The sequence below is a fragment of the Lepidochelys olivacea genome (genome assembly GCF_965140295.1).
Source record: "Lepidochelys olivacea isolate rLepOli2 genome assembly, chromosome: 8".
Classification (NCBI taxonomy): domain Eukaryota; kingdom Metazoa; phylum Chordata; order Testudines; family Cheloniidae; genus Lepidochelys; species Lepidochelys olivacea.
In genome coordinates, this window is record NC_140418.1 from 66,266,004 (window position 1) to 66,285,916 (window position 19,913).

The window sequence follows — 19,913 nt, forward strand, 5'->3', positions numbered from 1 at the left end:
TCAGGTAGGCTGCATCTACTCTACAGCTTTATGCCGGCATAGCTACGCTGACATAGTAGCCTCAGGCCAGGTCACCACTACACACTTAGTTTGGTATAACTATGTGGCTCAGGGGTGTGAAAAATCCACACCCCTGAGCAACATAGTTATACCAACCTTAGCCCCCCCACGTAGACAGCACAATGTTGACGGGAGAGCTACATAGCTACCACCTCTCTCTGCCCTTAGAATATCAATACAGGGGATTGCACTGGACTAACTACACTGATTTAGCTAAACCATTGCACTAAGGAAAATAGATATGTGCATACAGAGTACTGTTTTTATTCATTTTATAGATTTATTTCTTAACAGCTTCTTCTTAACTTGGCAAAACACTAATTCTTGCAGGACTACATAAATCCCAAGTTCGAACTTTTAATATGAAACTGTTCTTTAGTTTACAAGTGCCAAAAAGTATCTCAGCAATATTTTCTGTGACTGTAAAACATTTTCCCTGTGCTTGGGTGATTAAAATAGCTGAACAGATTTTCTTCAAGTTATAAAATGAAAACGCATATCAGGGCAAAACCTGTCTTTTTCCAGAAAGTTATATGCTTAAAACAGAGACTTATGTTCTATTGTGATTGTAATGATAGTGTGACCAGTGTGATTCTATAATAGATATTTTCAGGCTTATCCTTTGAACATAGTGAGGTATCTCACAGACTGAGCAGAGCTTTTGGTACTCCTTTGGTACCTCTGCTTTCTTACAATGAACTCTCCTCTTCTCAAGAGACAAGAGTAAGAGAAAAAAATGTGCCTCATTTTCCTAGTCAGGTGTCTTCTTTAAGGTCAATGTAGAGAATTGGAGACAACTGCTGAAATGGTTTCTTCCCTAAATGTAACTCTCCTTTTTGTGTTTTGTTCTTTTTTTAAAGACTCTATTTAAAATATTTCCCTTTTTTGCTTAAGATTCTTCTTTGAATGTCTTCAAAGAATTAAATGTTCTTTTTGTGGCATCAGCATAGCCATTGCAGATGGGATGTAATCAGTTTTCTGAATAACTGGGTCATCTTCACTGCTGTTCTTATGATCTCTAGCAGTTTCTCAAGCTGAGTCAAAAAGGCTGGAAGCCTGCATATTGTTCTGCTGGAACCTTACTTATATGGGTAGTCACACTGACTTTAATGAGACTGCCTGTGTCAGTAAGAGCTGCAGAATCAGTCCCCTAATGTATAAGTATGGTCATCTCTTGCTGATTATTCTGTTACTTCACATACTGAAACTTCATCAGTTGCTGCTCGAGGCAGCCAGTTTCATCTGCTTGAGTCAGCTTTTGGCATTTTCAAATTTCCACATCACAGACTACTCCCTATCGACATGCTTGTTATACTGTTATCTCTTATTGCTTAGAATATCTATTTGCTTGTGTTGTGGGAGCAGACAAAAGGATGTGGACAACAGGCTTGCCCACCACGTCAAATTTCTGCTCATCCCATCTTGAGTTGAACTTCTTCCATATTTTGATCTCTTTCCCCCAGCCCTGGCTATCTGGAATATATGGAATCCATGACTCCTTATTGCTGTGCTAAGCTAATCCATGACAATGAGTAATGCTATTTTTGTACAGTAGGTGCATAGTGTATAATGATTCAAATAAGTATCCAATATAATGCTTTGAGAACAAGTATTTGAATATAAATATTTTCTTTATAAATTAATTTCTTATATTGTACACTTTAAAAATGCTACAGACTAAGTAATTTTCCTGCTTCTGAATAATTTGTTTAGAGTGGATTTAGGTCTTTCATAGGTTTAGGACATTTGTAAATTGAAAAAGCTCATTGTGACCATGCTTTCACGAGCTTCTTGTGGCACAAATACCTATTTAGATGTAAATGCTACACAGAAAAGCTGCCAAGTTTTCCTCCTAAGCCTTGGCAGGGAAACACTAGCTGGTGCTGTAGGCTCTGTTCTGCATGTGTGGAAAAGACATCTGATTTAAAAATAAATCCACAGTTAAGACGAGGGCTTTCCAAGTTTCCCAGGACATCCATTGGGAGTAACTTCTAATAAGAATATATGCTCCCTTGACGAACCCCTTTGAAAAAGCTCATGTTGTGAGCAGAAACCTTAAATATTGCACAACATATTAAAATGCTATATAGTACAGAAAATTGTTTTCTCATTCTAGAAACTGACTAGGAATGATATCAGTGTGTGATGCAAACCTATACAATTATTTTCTATTTGCTGACTCTTCCAAAGAGAATTTTCGTGGAAAAAAGTAGTTTTTAAATTTAACTGCCACATGATAGTATAAATTAATGTATAAATTTAAAATAATAGCCTACTTTTGCAGCTTTTTGCTCTGATTTTATCAATGTATCCTAGCCCCTGTCCTGCTCATACAGCTTGTTTTCCTTATTGTATCTCTTTGACTAGAAGGGTATAATGGAATATGCTGTTTCCTTTCTGCTAGAGCTTTGAGTAATGCACTGCCACTTGCCAGCAGGAGGATGGTTTGCATCATTTCTGTAGTATACAGAGCCTGCAGATCACCAGGCTGATGTATTTCTGCCTCTAGCTTATAAAATGCAGTGTGGTTTCTTTGTACTTCAGGGAAACTATCGTAAATTGATTATCTTTTAGCTTGTAGTTTTGATCCCTTTTCTGTATAAGAAGCAAAGTGATTTAAAAACAAATTATATATGTTAAGGGCAGGATTAAATGCTTCATTATAATACATTTTAGAATAGTTATTTTAAAATTTGCTAACAGGTGAAGTATACCATTAATATATGTGTAATGTACTGTGACAAAGCTCTGTCCTCGCCTCCGTCGGTCCCACGTTTCCTGGCAGATTTCGCTAGCCTCAAAGGCTCACTGTGACCCTCCACGTAACCCTTCTTTCTCTAGAGACAAGAGTCACAGTCTACTGAGCCATTTTCATCATAAGCCAGCAAGGGAGGTGAGGAGAAGTTATCCTTCCTTGCATAGTCTCTGTTGTCTCCCAGTCTCAGTGATTAATCAGGGGGCAAAGGTGAGGGGGAGCCCGGGCCCACCCTCTACTCTGGGCTCCAGCCCAGGGACCCTAATAGTATCAGCTATGGTAGCTGACCTTTTAGAAACATGACATGTACAATTCCCTGGGCTACTTCCCCCACAGCAGTCCTCACTTCCTCAAGCTCCACTTCACCCTTACCTCAGGGCCTCTTTCCTTGTGCCTGATATGGTGTGTACTACTCAGCCTCTCCAACAGCACAACTTCCTCTCACAGCTCCTGACATGCACACCCATCTGACTGACTGGGAGGCTTTTAACTAGTTTCAGCCAGTCCCTGATTGGCTTCAGGTGTCCCAATCAACCTAGCATTCTCCCTGCCTTCTGGAAAGTTCTTAATTGGCCCCAGGTGTCTTAATTGACCTGAAGCAGCTTCCATTTCACTTAACCTGGTACCAGGGATTTGTTTAGCCTGGAGCTAATATATCTATCTCCCACTACTTTTCTGTAGCCATCTGGCCTTGCCCTGTCACAGTACATATCTTCAGAGGACTTAATGCAATCCAGCAGTCTGCTTCCTCCCGATTTCATCATCCATCAGTTGCAGAAGCAGCAAATAATTTCCTTGTACTTGTTGAACTTCACTCCTTGGGCTTAGTAGCGATCATTAATGCAGTAAATTAGGATTTCTAACATGCTTACACCTTTCTTTGTGAAAGGGCAGAAGGTTGGGCAGAAGGTTCACTATATTTCCTGGCCTCGATGTGTATGGCCTAGCTGTTGCAACTCGTCAAGTGGATAAGACTGCACAGCAGGTAGTGATATTATCTTATCAGAAATCAGTTAATCTCTGATATTTCTGCCATAAGTAACAAAAAGAACCAAGCTGCCAACAGAAAGTGCATTTTAGGGGAAAGCAGTGGCACAAATCACAGTTGAGCCTCCAGGATGGACATGGAGTTTCTAGTGCAGCCCTTGAAAGGAAGCAAAGTACTCTACTCTGACTTCCTGTGCTCTGTTGTGATTAAATATATCCACCTTTCCAACCCATCCTGTTACAGTCTGAGGCTTCACAGTTTAACAGGAGATTCAGGGCAGGTCTGATCAACAAGATTCCAGTGAGTAAGGCTTTATGTACACTTAAAACGCAACAGCAGAACCGCTGCTGTGCTGAAGCTGCGTCACTGTAGCACTTCCATGTAGACACTCACTACAGCGACAGGAGGGGTTATTCTGTTGCTGTAGTTAATCCACTTCCCCAAGAGGCATAAGCAAGGTTGATGCAAGAATTCTTGCATGATTTCACACTGTCTACACCAGAGGTTAGTTCATCTTCACTATGTTGCTCAGGTGTGTGGATTTTACATAGTCCTGAGCAACATAGCTGGCTTGACCTAACTTTTTAGTGTAGATCCGGCCTAAATCTGGAGAAGAACTAAGTAGAAGAGCCTTGTGCTTAATTTACATTTTGGACGCCAGAACAGTTCTCCCTTGTGGCTGACTTTTTCTGTGATACCCCATGAAGCCTGAGGACTCAGAATTGTGTCATGTTCAGTTACTGAAGGTATGTCTACACTGCAGTGTGAGCCTGTGCTTGAGCCTGGGCTCAAGCCTAACTCCCCTTGTATCTACACTGCAGTTGCGCTAATCCAGGGTCCCAGGGCCCTGCAGGACTGGAGGGTCTGAGCTTGAGTTAATCCAAGAATCAGGATCCAAGCCCTATTGCTTTGCAGTAGAGATGCAGCTCCGCTTGCCTGAGGTCCCGGGAGTCACCTGGAAGTATTCCACAATTCCCTGGGACAACTTCCTTTATTCTCTCTCTCTCAAAAGTCTTCAATCCACTGTAATGAAAACGGAAGCCGTTCCCCTCCCCTTGGCAAATGGCAGCAGCTCAGGTCAGCATTAACCCAGTCTCTTCTGATCAACAATCTGCAAGCACATTATCAGACAGCCTCCTGGATTTGCAACGGAGAGCAAATTGATCAAACCTTTTGCAAAGCAAACTGCCTTCCTGGCAAGGTACAGGGCAGGCAGTAAAGTTTTCCCACAGTGCACCACGGTTTAGGCTAGAGTGGCCACATTTCAGGGTTGGCGGAGGAGCACTAGGGTCTCTGGGATAAGATTACTTTGGCTTGGGTTTGCTCATTGCAGTGTGGACACTAGAGCCCTAAGTTCAAGCAAGGATTGGAAAAGTCTTAACGTAGGGTTAAAATGCAATGTGGATGCTCAAGTCCAGGGTTCTCTAACACAGGTCAGCTGACTTGAGTCGTACTAAGCCTGGACTTATATTGCAGTGAAGACATATCCTGAGAGTTAACTGATTTCAAAGATTCCCACCACCCACTTCTAACACATGCCAGACTTACAGTCTGCCCAAACAGTTCTCAGATAACTTCACTGCTTACCTAAGGGGCATCAGAGTCACCGTCATCAAGTTCCTATCCCATAAGACTGCAGTCCCTCTAGCTGGTTGGCTGAGAACAATGGAAAATGATCTCTAATTTAAAATAAATAAAGGAGCACAGGGAGTAGCTTATACCCTATTTCTCTTGAAGCTTGTCAGGTCGAAACTGTGTACTTTGGGTTACATTAGTGTGCACATTGCATCCTTCAGTTACACAAAGACAAGGTGGATCATGAATATGTGTGAAATAAGAATTCAGAGTCTGACTTAACCAAGAAGGTAGTGACCACTTCTGTCTCTGATATCAACAATCATAGAAACCAAGTCAAACAAATAGTAGGCATCAGTGACTAAACATCCAAAGTGTTTTATGGTGTGTACACATTGTACTGCATTTCAAGTGATTCAGCAGATAGTTATTTGTTTAGCTTACTTACAGTATAAAAGGCACGTTGGCTTCTAAAGACACCATTTCCAGATGGATTAATTATGAAGTAGTTGGAGCATATGAAGCCAAGAAAAAAGACATCCTTTTCCCTCCCCCATTCCAAAAGATCATCACAGCACACTCACAAAGGTAATGGCTAGTGATGTTGCAGAAGATATCTGAGTATGTTCCATGGATGTTTAAGGCACTACACAGTGGACCAGTAGGTACTGGTGATTTACTTTGAGACACAAAGATAGTAGGTAAAATCTGGTGAAGTGGTGAGGAATAAAAAATAATCAGATAGTGGAATAAGTATTTTTTCCTAAAAATTCCTATCCTAGTCAGGATCAACCCTTCCATCAAACAAGAAACCAGCAAGAATAGCAGTGTTTGGGTCTCTTTTCTTCTTAGCAAAGTTTGATTATGTCAGGTTGCCCTTTTTCTCTCTCCCCCTCCCCCCACCTCCTACAAGCTGTTTTCTCCTGTGATGGTTTTCTCATATTTTTCTTTACTCTTATCTGGGAAATCACTTTGATCTGGAAAAGAGGCAAAAAGGAGAAGCTCTCATTATGTCTTCTCACAGACACATGTTCCACCTGGTAGAAGAATGATTCCATGCAGGTGTGAAAATTTACAGAAAACCTTTACAGGTAACGCTTAAACTGTCACAGAAAAATCTCTACTTACCATGTAGTGTTGTCAACTTGGTTGAGTTTAAGGCATCCTACAATTTGCGCTTCCTAGCCTAATTAATACTAAGAATATATCAGTGGAGACATGTTTGATCTCTTACGAAAGATCACATGTCCCATCTGGCAGGTGAGACATGTTAAAGGTATTACTAAAAGAATCATATTTGTACATAGTATGAGTGGAAAAGACATTTTGGGTCAACTAGTCTAGTTTTTGGCATTATATGAAGCCTATTTCCTTTACTACTGTTGTTCCTTCTAGTAGAGTCTTAGGGCTTATCTACACGTAAGCTGCACCACTTAGTGCACCACTGTAGTGCTTCAGTGAAGACACTACCACGCCAACGGGAGGGCTTCTCCTGTCAGCGCCAGTAATCCACCTCCCTGAGAGGCAGCAGCTAGGTTGATGGGAGAATTCACTTGTCTACGTATCACTGCTACTCTAGGGATTAGGTTGGTTTAACTGGGTTGTTCAGGAGTGTGGATTTTTCACACCCTTGAGCAATGTAGTTATACCAACCTAATTTCCTAGTGTAGACCAGGCCTTAGAGAATATATTCTTAAATCGGGAATCTTAAATGTTTCTGACCTACTTGACTTGTTCAGATCCAACAGAGTGGAAGCTTTATGTTGTGAAGTCAACCTTCTGAATGTGAAATGATTTAACATTGTCTTAGCCTGGAACAGTTATGAAAGGTCTGAACTCCTCTCAGTCATCTAAACAGGATATTAGGTCTGAAATCTAATATGGAGCAGATCTTCAAATAATTTAGATGTGAAGTCGCACACATGAAATGGATGCCTTATTTCTGCATGTAATTACTAAATTAAGCATGCAAAGTGAGTAATTGCATGCACAAAAGGCCAGATAAGCAAAGGGCAGAAATAGCAGTCGTGGAATCAGTTTTTCCCACTAAGCAATGTTAAATGCAGCAGTAACCGTATCTAAGGGCTCATTTGTATTTGAATACAGTTTTGAATAATTGAGTTTCCTGACGTAATGCTGACTGACTTGCTAACCAGTAAAAAAAACATGTTCAGCATCATGTCATCTAACTCAGGGCTTGTCCATACAGAGACATAGTGGGTGGCACATGAATGTAAATCTATCGCACACTAGCTTGCTACATGCTAAGTCGCTGTGAGGACCCTGCTGTGACATACTGTGCAGCAAGCTAGAGCCTTGTACAGTCATGCCCTGGTTTGCCATGCGCTAAGTCTCCATATGCACATGCCCTCAGTGGCTCAAAATCATGTTCATACTTTAAAAGTTTGCAGTGTAGATGAATCCTAATAGTTGTGTTGCTACATAAGGGCCATGTTCTATCCTCTGTCTTAGTACAACTCTCCTTCTGATGTCAGTGGGAGAACTACTGTTGATCTACGTCAGAGGTGGGCAAACTACAGCGGCCCGCGGGACCGTCCTGCTTGGCCCTTGAGCTCCTGGCTGGGGAGGCTAGCCCCCAGCTTTCCCCCTGCTGTCCCTCCTCCCCTACAGCCATGCTGCCACGCGCTCTTGCAGGGCTGCGTGGCAGCGTGTCTGGCTCTGCCTGGGCGGCGCAGCTCCAAACATGCTGCTCTGAGTGGCATGGTAAGGGGGCCGAGGTCGGGGCCGGCAGGTCCCGGGGGATAGTCAGGGGGCAGGGAGCAGGGCGTGGTTGGATAGGTGTGGGAGTCCCGGGGGGCCTGTCAGGGGGCAGTTGGATGGGGCGGAGGTTCTGGGGGAGTGGTCAGGGGACGGGGAATGGGGGGTGGGGGTTGGAAAGGCGTGGGAGTCCCGGGGGGCCTGTCAGGGGATGGGGGTATGGATAGGGGTTGGAGCAGTCAGGGAGCAGGGGGGTTGGATAGGGGGTGGGAGTCCCGGGGGGGCCTGTCATGGGGCGGGGGGTCCCAGGATGGGGCGGTCAGGAGACAAGGAGCAGGGGGATTGGATGGGTGGAGGGTTCTGAGGTAGGCAGTCAGGGGTGGGAAGTGGTAGGGGTGTATAGAGGACGGGGGCCAGGCTGTTTGGGGAGGTACAGCCTTCCCTACCTGGCCCTTTATACAGTTTTGTAACCCCAATGTGGCCCTCAGGCCAAAAAGTTTGCCCACCCCTGATCTAAGTGGTATATTGGGCCTAACATTGTAGTCCAAGCCCACAGTCCATAATTAAAAATGTAATTTGGCCTTCTCCACAGAATGTTTGAAACACCTCAACTCTCACCCCTTTCACTCTGTTTTTGAATCTCTCTGTTGTATGATCATATTAACTATCTACTTGAATTTGAGGCTGCTCGTTAATATGTATTTTTACATGAATAGCTTTTGAAAGACTGATTATGTTTGCATCTGGCTACTTTCCCTCCGGAACACAAGTTGATTGAAGCTTGGTTATAAAAGAAATGTGCAATTTAAAATATTTAATTTTTAAATATGTAATTCCAAAATTAATAAATATTAAGACATCCAAGATTCTCTATAAACATTAAGATTAGTCAAACTATTTCTGGGCAATATGTGAAATTTACTGACATGTAATGCCTTAAGTATATGGATTCTTTAAAATTAATCTTAATCCTAAAACTGTGTGTGGGAAATAAAGAGATTCTAAAGGAAACATAAAGGATTGTTTATGTAAATTTTGCTGAACCATAAAAACCACCGTTACATTATTTGCCTTTTATACAGAAGCAGGAAATGCAATTAGTAGATTTTTGTATAGAAACTTGTACTCATTTACGCTGACTACTATATCTGAACAGTAGGATTATTTCATTGTACTCTATCAAAAGTTAAAAATAAACTAATTTTTATATCATCAAGTTAATTAATAGCCTTTAGGTAGGCATGAAATGTCAAGAAGGGAAAAGAAGTAACTAAGGTCAGAATCGTTTAGAAAATGAGAGAGTAGAGCTATCAACCCAAATGTTTACAGCTGCAAGTCTACCATCTAGTGTTAAGTAATTTTTGAACCAGTCTGAAATGTGTTCAGAGCACAGTTATGAATCATCATTAAGATGATGTCATGCTTCTGCACTAACTGTAGATTAGCATGCAGATGATAAAAAGCAGCCAAAAGCTTGGTTGTGGGAGTAATGCTCTCAGCAGTGAGGCAAGAGCATGAGTGACAACCTCAGGGCAGGTTTAAGAGTAGCAGCCGTGTTAGTCTGTATCCGCAAAAAGAAAAGGAGTACTTGTGGCACCTTAGAGACTAACAAATTTATTTGAGCATAAGCTTTCGTGAGCTACAGCTCACCTCAGGGCAGACTGTTAGAAACAAGGGTACAAATCCCTGATTGGTTGTGAGTTCTAAACTTAGATTTTGTCAACCAACTGCATCAAGTGCAAATTCCTCAGGCACTATAACAGCCTTCACACAGAGTCAAAGACAGCCCCCTTGGGTACTCGGGCGTGTCTTGCCACCCACGTGAGCTTATCTCTGTGATAGATGGTCCCTTACATCAAGAATCACACCAATATTCAGATTACTTCTGATCCCAAAGGGCCAATCACCCCAGGTCAATTGCACTTTAGGTCTCACACCAAAGCCACTGCTTGTAGCCAATCCTATAGTAAACTATATGAAGACTTATTACATAGGAAAAGAAATAGAGAGTTAATTACAAGATTAAAGCAAGCAGACAGAGCAAACAAATGACTTAGGCCATGTCTTCTCTACTAAATTATGTCGACCTAACTTACATTGGCGTACAGCCACCACAGTTATTAAAGTGTTTGTGTCTGTGCACATTTGGCTCCTTGTGTCGGTGGTGCGTGTTCTCACCAGGAGTGCTTGTATCGATTTGTATTGTCAGTGTGGAGGATTGGGGGATTGCTCCTGGAGGCCAGTAACAGTTGATGTAAGCAATGCAGTGTCCACTAGGGTTGCCAACTGTCTAATCGCAGAAACCCAAACATCCTTGCCCTGCCCTTCCCTGCCCCTTCCCCTGTCCCCTCCATCCCCCCTCCCTCTGTCGCTCGCTCTCCCCCACCCTCACTCACTCGCTCATTTTCACAGGGCCGGGGCAGGGGGTGGGAGTGCGGCCTTTGGGCTGAGGAGTTTGGGGTGAGGGAGGGGACTCTGGGCTGAGCCTGGGTCTGGGGGTTGGGATGTAGGAGGGGGTGTGGGCTCTGGGAGAGAGTTTGGGTGTGGGCAGCAGCTCAGGACTGGGGCCAGGGATTGGGGTGCGGGAGGGGGCTGAGGGTGCGGGCTCTGAGAGGGAGTTCGGGTGAGGGAGGAGAATGGGGTAGGGGGTTGGGATGTGGGAGAGGGTAAGGGGTGCAAGCTCTGGCAGGGCCACTCTTACCTCGGGTGGCTCTCAGAAGCGATCGGCATGTCCGGCTCCTAGGCTCAGGGACGGCCAGATGGCTCTGTGCACTGCCCCTGCCTTCAGGCACCACCTATGCAGCTTTAATTGGCCGCGGTTCCTGGCCAATGGGAGCTGCAAAGTCGGTACACAGGGCAGGGGCAGTGCGTGGAGACCCCAGGCTGCCCCTGCGCCTAGGAGCTGGATATGCCAGTCGCTTCCAGGAGCTGCGCAGAGCCAGGACAGGTAGGGAGCCTGCTGTAGCCCCACTGTGCCACCAACCAGACTTTTAGTGGCCTATTAAAATTTCCCAGATTGGTTTCAGCAGCTACCAGGAGATCGATTCCAATTCCGGGAGAGTCATGGCCAATCTGGGAGGGCTGGCAACCTTAGTGTGCACACAGACACTCTGTCGACTTAATTATGTCAACTGTGACTCTTCGCTGCTCAGGGAGATGGTGTTACTAAATCAGCATCGAGAGGCACTTATGTTGGTGGGAGCCAAATTTAAGTGAAGACGCTTCCACAGTTCGGACATCTAACCAAATAGTGTAGATGAGGCTTTAGTCTTGGGTTTCAAAAGGTAATTTAGGTTTCTATAAATCAGCAAGCTCTATTTGGCCTTTAGGGTTAACACAGGCTTAGCAGCTGAGGATATCTTGCTTCTGCCTAGCAAAACCTTGGCCCTGTCCTCCACCTCTCTTCCCCACCGAGAGTCCAAGCAGCATAGAGATACCTAGTTGCTTTGGTTCAGGTTTTTTCCCCCTCCTGCCATGTGTTCTGAGCTACAAACTCAGCTTATGGGAGGAATCCATTTGCATCACTCATTTTCCTGGAGAAGAGAGCAGAACATGAAGAGTCTTGAGTCCTTTTGTTGACGATTCCTCAGTGCAGATGGCTAGAGTTCCCAGTTGTAAGATTCACCCATAGCTAAGGCCCTACCAAATTCTTGGCCAATAAAAATACATCACGGACCTGTGAAATCTGGTCTTTTGTGTGCTCTTACCCTATACTATACAGATTTCACAGTGGAGACCAGCATTTCTCAAATTGGGGACCCTGACCCAAAAGGGAGTTGCGGGGGAGTAGAGGTGGGGGGTCACAAGGTTATTTTAGGGGGGGCGCGGTATTGCCACCCTTACTTCTGCACTGCCTTCAGATCTGGGCAGCTGGAGACCAGCGGCTGGTGGCTGGGCACCTGGCTTTGAATGTGGTGCCCCACCAGCAGTAGCACAGAAGTAAGGGTGGCAATTCCATACCATGCCATCCTTGCTTCTGCTGGCAGCGGCTCTGCCCTCAGAACTGGGCTCCTGGCCAGCAGCCGCCACTCTCCAGCTGCTCAACTCTAAAGGCAGTGCCGCTGCCAGCAGCCATGCAGAAGTAAGGGTAGCAGTACTGCAACCCCCCCACAACAGAAAATATTTACAGACATAACATTTGAGTTCTTCACAATATGTTCATACAATATTTCAGTATATAAAAATGTAAGTACTTAACTTATAAGGCTCTTCCAAATGAGGGCAAAACTATCACTAGGAAAATAACTGACATTTTAATTTACCGTAAAAATGTGTATCTGCAAGGTAGGAGTTGGGGTTTTATCCCTGGTGCAGAAATTATCCAAGTAAGAAAATCATATTTATTTTGAAACTTTAGGTCTGATTTTTCCTCTAGTGTGTGTTAGAGTCCAAAAGATACCCTATACTAACCCAGAATTGCTGAATAGAACACTTTTCTTCAATGGAAAAGATTTTTCAGTATAATTTTTCCTTCATTTAATTATCATGCTGAATGGAAAGACAGGGCTTTTTTCTAATAATATTTGTAGTTTGTACATAACTATGACAACATCTGGCTCAGCTGTTGGCCACTGAACCTTTTTATTCTGTGGTGAGGTGTGTGAACAGCTTTCAGTTTAACACTTGTGATCAGCTCCCAAATCTGAGCATTGGGTTTTCCTAACCCGGGTTGTGAGCAGCCACTAGTTACTCTGTTCTTACTATTAATAGTTGCACTTGTGTGTGTTGCTAGGACTTCTGGATAGATCCAGTGGTTTTTAGTGCTTCAATAAGGTGAGCCATTGTATAATTTATTCCCAGTAAACAATGGAATAACTTGTGTGCCCTTCTGCACTCATTGGGGGAATTGTGGGATACATCAGAGGACTGTCAACATTCAAGTGATTTAGCCTGCATCCCCACCGCAAAGTGTGCAGGTTACTAGTTTGAATGAAACCAGCACTTGGGCGTTAGCCTATAGCCCCAGATAAAATGGCTAGCCTGGATTAAAATCACCCCAAACTCAGGACAGAGGTTTTTATGTGTGGGTGGGAGCCAAATTAGAGACAACACCCAAATAAGAGCCCAAGTTAATTCTGCAGTGAAGATATATCCTGAAACAACTTTAAAGAGTTTGAATGTACCATTAAGTTAACATGTCTTTCTCCATATGGTTTGAATGATGTGTCAACTTTCAACTGCAGTTATTAAACTGTATCTGGGAGAGTATGAGGATGCTGCTTATTTTTATGTTAATAAGCACCGGAAGTCATATTTTGTCCCAGGTGCTGGAAGATAAGGCAGCAGCTATAATTCCATATTTTCCTGATGTAGTTCTATACTAACAGACTGCCTTCACTTTTGTTAATATGCTGTACAAAAAACTGACTGTTTATTAAGCATGATTTGTCATCAGACTGTCTTAATACCGGGAACTCTCAGAGAAGAATCTCAAATATCAATATGTGCATTCTTCTACATGCCGCACCAGATCACTTGTGATGTTCTCCTTCTCATTCACTTTACCACAACCCAATATAAAGAAGCCATGGGGTCACCGCATGAGATTTTCACATTGATCCCCAAAACCATGAAGCCAAGGGTATTCAAAATTGAAAAATCAAGCTACCAGTCTTTTTAAAGTCAACTGCCAGGTGGAGAAATAGGCTGTCCCATATGCTGTTAGATGATTTTGTATTTGAATTGTTTTCTTTAAGATATTCTCATGTTATTTGAACGTTTGCAGTCATTGTGTAGTGTGAGCACATTTCTTTGTGAATTAAAATGATATTCTATTTAGACTTCTGTCCTAATTGACTGTTTTTTTTTTCTGATTCCCCCTCCCTCCCCACAATTTAACTAATAAATTTTTCAATGAGACAAGAATCATGGCTTCCTCAGAATATGATATTTTAAAGGCTATATAAAATTAGCAACTTGCTAGTGAAATGGTGATACAAGGATGTGAGTCATACTATGGGGCATCATTTTTAATTTGGGTCCCTAATTTGCATGCATAAATCCAAATATTGTGTGCTCAAGTGAGCTGTTAGACATCAGAGTTTGAATGCAGTGTAGTGGTAGCCATGTCGGTCCCAGGATATTAGAAAGACAAGGTGGGCAAGGAAATATCTTTTATTGGACCAACTTCTGTTGGTGAGAGAGACAAGCTTTCGAGCCACACAGAGCTCTTCTTCAAGGCTGAAGAAGACTGAAGTCTTAAAGAGCTATCAGGGGCTCGAAAGCTTGTCTCTTTCACCGACAGAAGTTGGTCCAACCAAAAATATAACCTCGCCCACCTTGTCTCTCCATAGTTAAATACACAGTCAAATAACAAGGACACTCTGTATCTAAATTTGAATTCAACATTCCTCCTGAGGTTGTCCATTCCTTGACAAAAAGCCCTGCATTTTGGATGTCTTTATTAATGAATACAGGGTAGACTACAGATTCTTCCTTTTAAGCTGAGTATTTGCTTAAAGATCAAAATATACTCACTCAGATGTTTATGAATACTTTCATATCAGACTATGATCAATACACAAATCCTTTGTTTCATTAGCATTGCTTTAAATTTTTGTTGTATTAATTTCAAGACAAATAACCAAACTGTTCTTGTTTGAATAATGAAAATATCCTCAATCTTTTGAACAGTGTTTGCAATTACTTCAATGGCTTTAAGGGGTAAACATTTTCAGAGGTGCCTAAGCCCCATTTTCAAATATAATTGAAGCACTTAGGAGCCTGAGTCCCATTGGCTTTCAATGCAATTTAGGCTCCTAAGTGTCTTAAATTTCTTTAGAAAATAGGACCTAGGCACTTTTGAAAATTTTATCCAGGATTTATAGGCTATACATTACCTGTAAAGAACAACGTGCTTTTGAACCTATCTTAACCTTTGGTTTACTTACATACAAACAGCCAGCCATGGTAAAAGTACTGTCCGTGGAATGTGGTACAAAAGACACAGTAGAAATAGTTACTCATAGTGTCTGATACTACAGTTATATTCCCAAAAGTACAATTTATTGTAGTGGAACTCGCACTGTGGTCTGTAAAATGTTTCTGTCAAGGGCTTGGGAATCAGCAGAGTAGGCTTATATGCCTGACTCGGAAAGTTGGAGTGGTAGCAAAAATGCAAGGATAAAACTCAAATGAAAAGTTTTCTAGAGAATTGAGGATTTGAGGCCAAAGAAGGGGCACTTGGTGCTATTAATAATAATAAATTAAAATACCCCTGGCACTGAACTCCCATTGACCCCAGTGGTGCTGGATTGAGCATTTGGGCACACAACTCCTTTTAGCTATAATAGTTAAAAATAATAATCCAGTGTCATGTCTGAAAGTTATCAACCAAGAATATAGTGCTCCTCTTTATCTTCACTCTGCAGTAGGTATTAACCAAAAAAACGCAAAAAAAGTCCCAAAGAAGAAATTAGGTACACTATCATGTGATGTGCTAGCAGGGTTGCAACCAGTGCGCTGTGATGCTTCTCAGAAATTAATAACCAGAAGAACATAAGAATAATCATCCCAAATTACAGATTCACAGAGCACCCAAATACTAAGATGATGGCTTCGCTTTTCCCTACACTGACATCTTGTGGTCAGTTTATATGATGACAGATATATATGTATATATGAGGCATGGATTAATTGCTTGTGAAAAAAGAAAAGCAATGCATGAATTGACATTTGCCAAGTCTTTTTGCAAAGCGTGCTCTATAAATCTATTTGTACAAATTATCTGAAAGTTGCCTGTAGATAAAACAATGTAAATGTTTACAAAACAAAACTTTCAAAAAAATAATTTTGCTGATTTACACCCAAAGCATCCTTTTAAGCTCTGAAAACTCATTACATGTATGTGGTTTGTGTGTGAAGTGGCCTTATGTCTATGGTAAAATGTTGATCTCATTAATAGATGTACCACTTTTATTATTTCTATAATACAGTGAGTGGTCCTGCTGCTTTTTAGTTTCATTTGTAAAATTATAATAAACAATCCTACCACTGCAATTAAAAGGAAAACATGGAATTTTTAACTATTTTTAAATTATTTTCTCTATAATCTTAGTTCTGGCATTTCCTAACTTTTGAGTGTTTGACTTCACAACCTTAATTTCTTTTAACATAGAGGTGTGTCTGTGTGATTTCCTAGCTTTTCAACAAAGCAAACTGAAAACATATTCCATCAGGTGTCAGGTGGGTCATCAGGTTGGAACCTTTAGATTCACTGCACAGACATCTGCCACGAATGGAATAGCTTACAGCAATAGTGGGTTGTCATAATCTGTGTAGAGCAGCATTGCGGAGTGGGGAAGATAAGATACTTTGCCAGTGTGTTTCACGATTTGCTGGTAGCAAAGGAATGGTCAGACTCAGAAATCATGGATTCCATTCCAGACGCTGGAGGAGACACTTCTGCTTGTTCCCTCTCCCCTTGCCAAGCTTGACTGCCCTCCACCCACAATTCCATGAGCTTTTTGTCTAGCTATTCCCAGTTTCATTTCTCCTCTCCCCAGCTCTTTGTCCCCAGTCTCCTTGTCTGTCAGTCCTAGTTTGCCCCCATCCCAGCTCCTTGTCCAGTCTGTTTCTCTTTGCCTGCCTGCCTGCCCAAGTACATTCCCTGTCCAAACTGGCTCCCAGTCTCCCGCCCTGGGCTCCTCATCCAGTCGTCTTTCCCCCAGCTCTTTGTCCCAATCTCTTTCTCCAGTCTAGATAAGTCCCAGTTGTCCCCCTCCCTGTCCACTTCCTCTTCCTTTTGCCCCACTGGTTCCCAGCCTTTCCCACCAGCTACTCATCCAATCTCAATCTGAAGTGAGCTGTAGCTCATGAAAGTTTATGCTCTAATAAATTTGTTAGTCTCTAAGGTGCCACAAGTACTCCTTTTCTCTTTATGGATACAGACTAACACGGCTGCTACTCTGAAACCACTCATCTCTGGCTCCCAGAACCTCCACCCCCATTTCCCTCCTGGGTTCCCAGTCTCCCCTGAGATCAGACTACATTATGTAATGGTGATTTCTAGACTTGAAATCTATGAATCTGCTGCCCCTCCATTTCCCAGTCCCAGTTTCAATCCAACTGTCTTGCAATCCCAGTCTCCTTCCCTAGCCAGTCCCAGTCTCTCCACCACACCAGCCATGTGTCCTTCCTTGTCCCTCCACTGCTCTCTCCAGTGTGGCTCTTGTCCCTTCCATATTCGATTCAGGCAGTTTCCTCTTCCATGCTCCAGCAAGGGGTGGGGGAGGGGGGGGACACTGAGAGCACAAAATCGACAAGCTCTTTGCTCAATGTTCCAGTGCCCAGTTGAAGCACATACTTGCAGCAGGCCCAATCTGCAGTTGCAGGGAATATTCTGCTCATCCCTGAACTGCAGCATTCCCCAGTGTAGATGGAATCTTCACAGCTTTTAGCTGCAACACTCTAGCAAGTCTCTAATGAGCATATGCTAACTGATTTTTCAAGAAGCCTGTAACTTCGCCACAGTTGAGTGGAATTCCAAGGAGAAACCAAAAGGCACATCCCTGACACAAAGACCACCACCTGCAAATTTTCAAGTCCTTGCTTCAAGAACGAAAGCGCTAGAGAGGTCTAAAAAAAAGGTCACCAGAATTTTTTAACATGGGCAAAACAAAATATTTTTCAATAGTCTCATTCTCAGAAATGTCTGAGAACTGTTTTGGCTAAAACTTTCCAGGAAAATTCAGCCTGAGGAAAATTCAGCATGGAAAAATTCAATCCAGACAGAGTTTGGTAAAGTTATAAGCAGGGTCTTATAATGGGAACTGTCAGGCAACCTTAATAATAGGTTGTGCTGCCAGCCTATTATACATATATACACTGCTGATCTGACCATCTAAGTAGTTTAACAGATTTGCTAATGAAGACTGGACAAAATACAGAGACATTTTCTGAATGTTATATGATTATTATATTTAGGATTAAGATTTGTATGGTTTTATCTTTACCTAAATTTCCTTGATTTCTTGTAGAGTAATTATTTGGTGTTCATGGCAGAACTTTTCTGGTGGTTTGAAGTGGTGAAGCCATCATTTGTACAGCCTCGTGTTGTCATTAATCCCCAAGGTAACAAAGTATTTGTTTTTGATTTCATGTTAACCAGTGCTGTACAAGCCCTATAGAGTTCAGGTTTCTATAGTGTAAACAGATTTAATCTACAATTCAGTTCACAGAGCTTGGCTACAGACCAGCCCCTTAAAGAGCTGAAAAGTGACACTGTAAACAGGAAACCTTCCTTGTATGAAATTTGAATGTATTTCTCAACAAAGCTGAGAGGCAGATTCCTCTTCCTTCTCATACATCATCAACAGACATGATGATTAAAGTCTTCCCTAGACCAGGAAAATTTGCTTAGCTGTAAATACATTGGTGTAATCTAGATAAGCCTTAAATTCCACTCATTTATAATCTGTGAAAACCCTGTAAACGCAGTGGGATTTTGTAGACATACCTGAGTGCAGAATTTGACCCATATAATATTTTATTGGTGAGAAAGAGACACAAAAGTGAAAGTACTCAGAGCAGAGTGGTGAACAGATCAAACAACTACAGGGAGGAATGACAAAACTCTGCACCTGCATAGCAAAAATCATTTCAGGCACAATCTTTCTTCAGCAATTTTTCAGATTGATAAATCTGCCTCTCAGGCAGACCTTTTAGAGACTGTGGAGGCAAGGCAAGAATTATGTGCTATAGTACCATGGTCTCAGCACTGGCACCTGGGATCACAGTTCTGTTGTGTAGGCTTTTACTGCCTTAATATTTTTATGCATATATTGTATAATAAACAAAACATCTGGAAAAAATAATTTTAAATGGTGCTAACTAAGTTATGATGTAGCCCAAATATTTCAAAATGAAAAACTTGCAAAAATCATTTTTTTCCTCTTGAAATTTTCCTCAGAAAACAAAATACTTGGTGGCTTTTTCAGTTTTTTGATTTATCAGCATTTCTTTGTGCCTCCTATTCTTCCTCTCTCCCTTTTCAGTGGCAAAATGGGGAAAAGGGGAGAGGAGAGGGGCTAAGAAAAAAAAAAGAACACTTTTCATTTAAAAAATTGAAAAAATTAAAACTTACTTGTGTAAGCTTATGGAATAAAAATTACTTCAGAATATTTCAGCCAGCTTTGTTGATAAGGTTTTGAACTGCATGATAAACTAAAATAATGTGGAGGTTTTGTCTTCTATTTTTCAGCTGAACCTGTGAAAGATGCATCTTCTGTTCCTATTTTGAATGCTAATAGAAGAAACTATATGGATAGTTCACGTGGTTCTGACTTTATAACCAGGTAATATCAGTTTCTTTTGTACCGTTTTATATTTCTCTCCCTTCCACTCAAATCAAGCACAAATATTTGATTATTTTCTGATGTCCTTTCTTGAAATGTCCAGAGGGTCTATTACCAAATAATAGGTGAAGCCAAATTTCTTATACATGATTCTGTAAACATAAAGCAAAAGACTGCTAGCAACTATTACAGAATTTTCTGAACCTGGTCCCACTGATTCCTTTTCATTCTGTGTAAGAATACATATGAAAAGATTGAGAAACCTTGTTAAATTCTGAAAATAAATTTAGTTATGAAAGTGCAGACTAATAGTTCTGACTAGAACCAGAATTGCTTGTAATATGGAAGCCTGCCCCACATAGCTCTGAACGGGTGCCTCATCAATGAGATTCATTATCTGCATTTCCGGTTCTGGGCTTCACTTTTTCATAATCTCTCAGTCCTGCAAGTCATGAAGGTACTCAACTCTCATTTAAGTCAGCGGGAACTGAATCTACTTAGCACCTCATAGGATTGGGCCCAT

At 42.0% G+C, this 19,913-nt stretch overlaps 1 protein-coding gene across 5 annotated transcripts in view; it reads left to right on the forward strand.

Moving 5' to 3' along the window:
- CAMSAP2 (calmodulin regulated spectrin associated protein family member 2) overlaps positions 1 to 19,913 on the forward strand; it is a 172,994-nt gene that overhangs the window by 121,553 nt on the left and 31,528 nt on the right. For all 5 annotated transcript variants that reach the window (XM_084636073.1, XM_084636074.1, XM_084636076.1 and 2 more), the window contains 2 exons: positions 18,074 to 18,167; positions 19,297 to 19,390. In XM_084636073.1, coding sequence (XP_084492199.1) covers positions 18,074 to 18,167; positions 19,297 to 19,390 — 188 coding nt within the window. The remainder of the gene's footprint in view (positions 1 to 18,073; positions 18,168 to 19,296; positions 19,391 to 19,913) is intronic.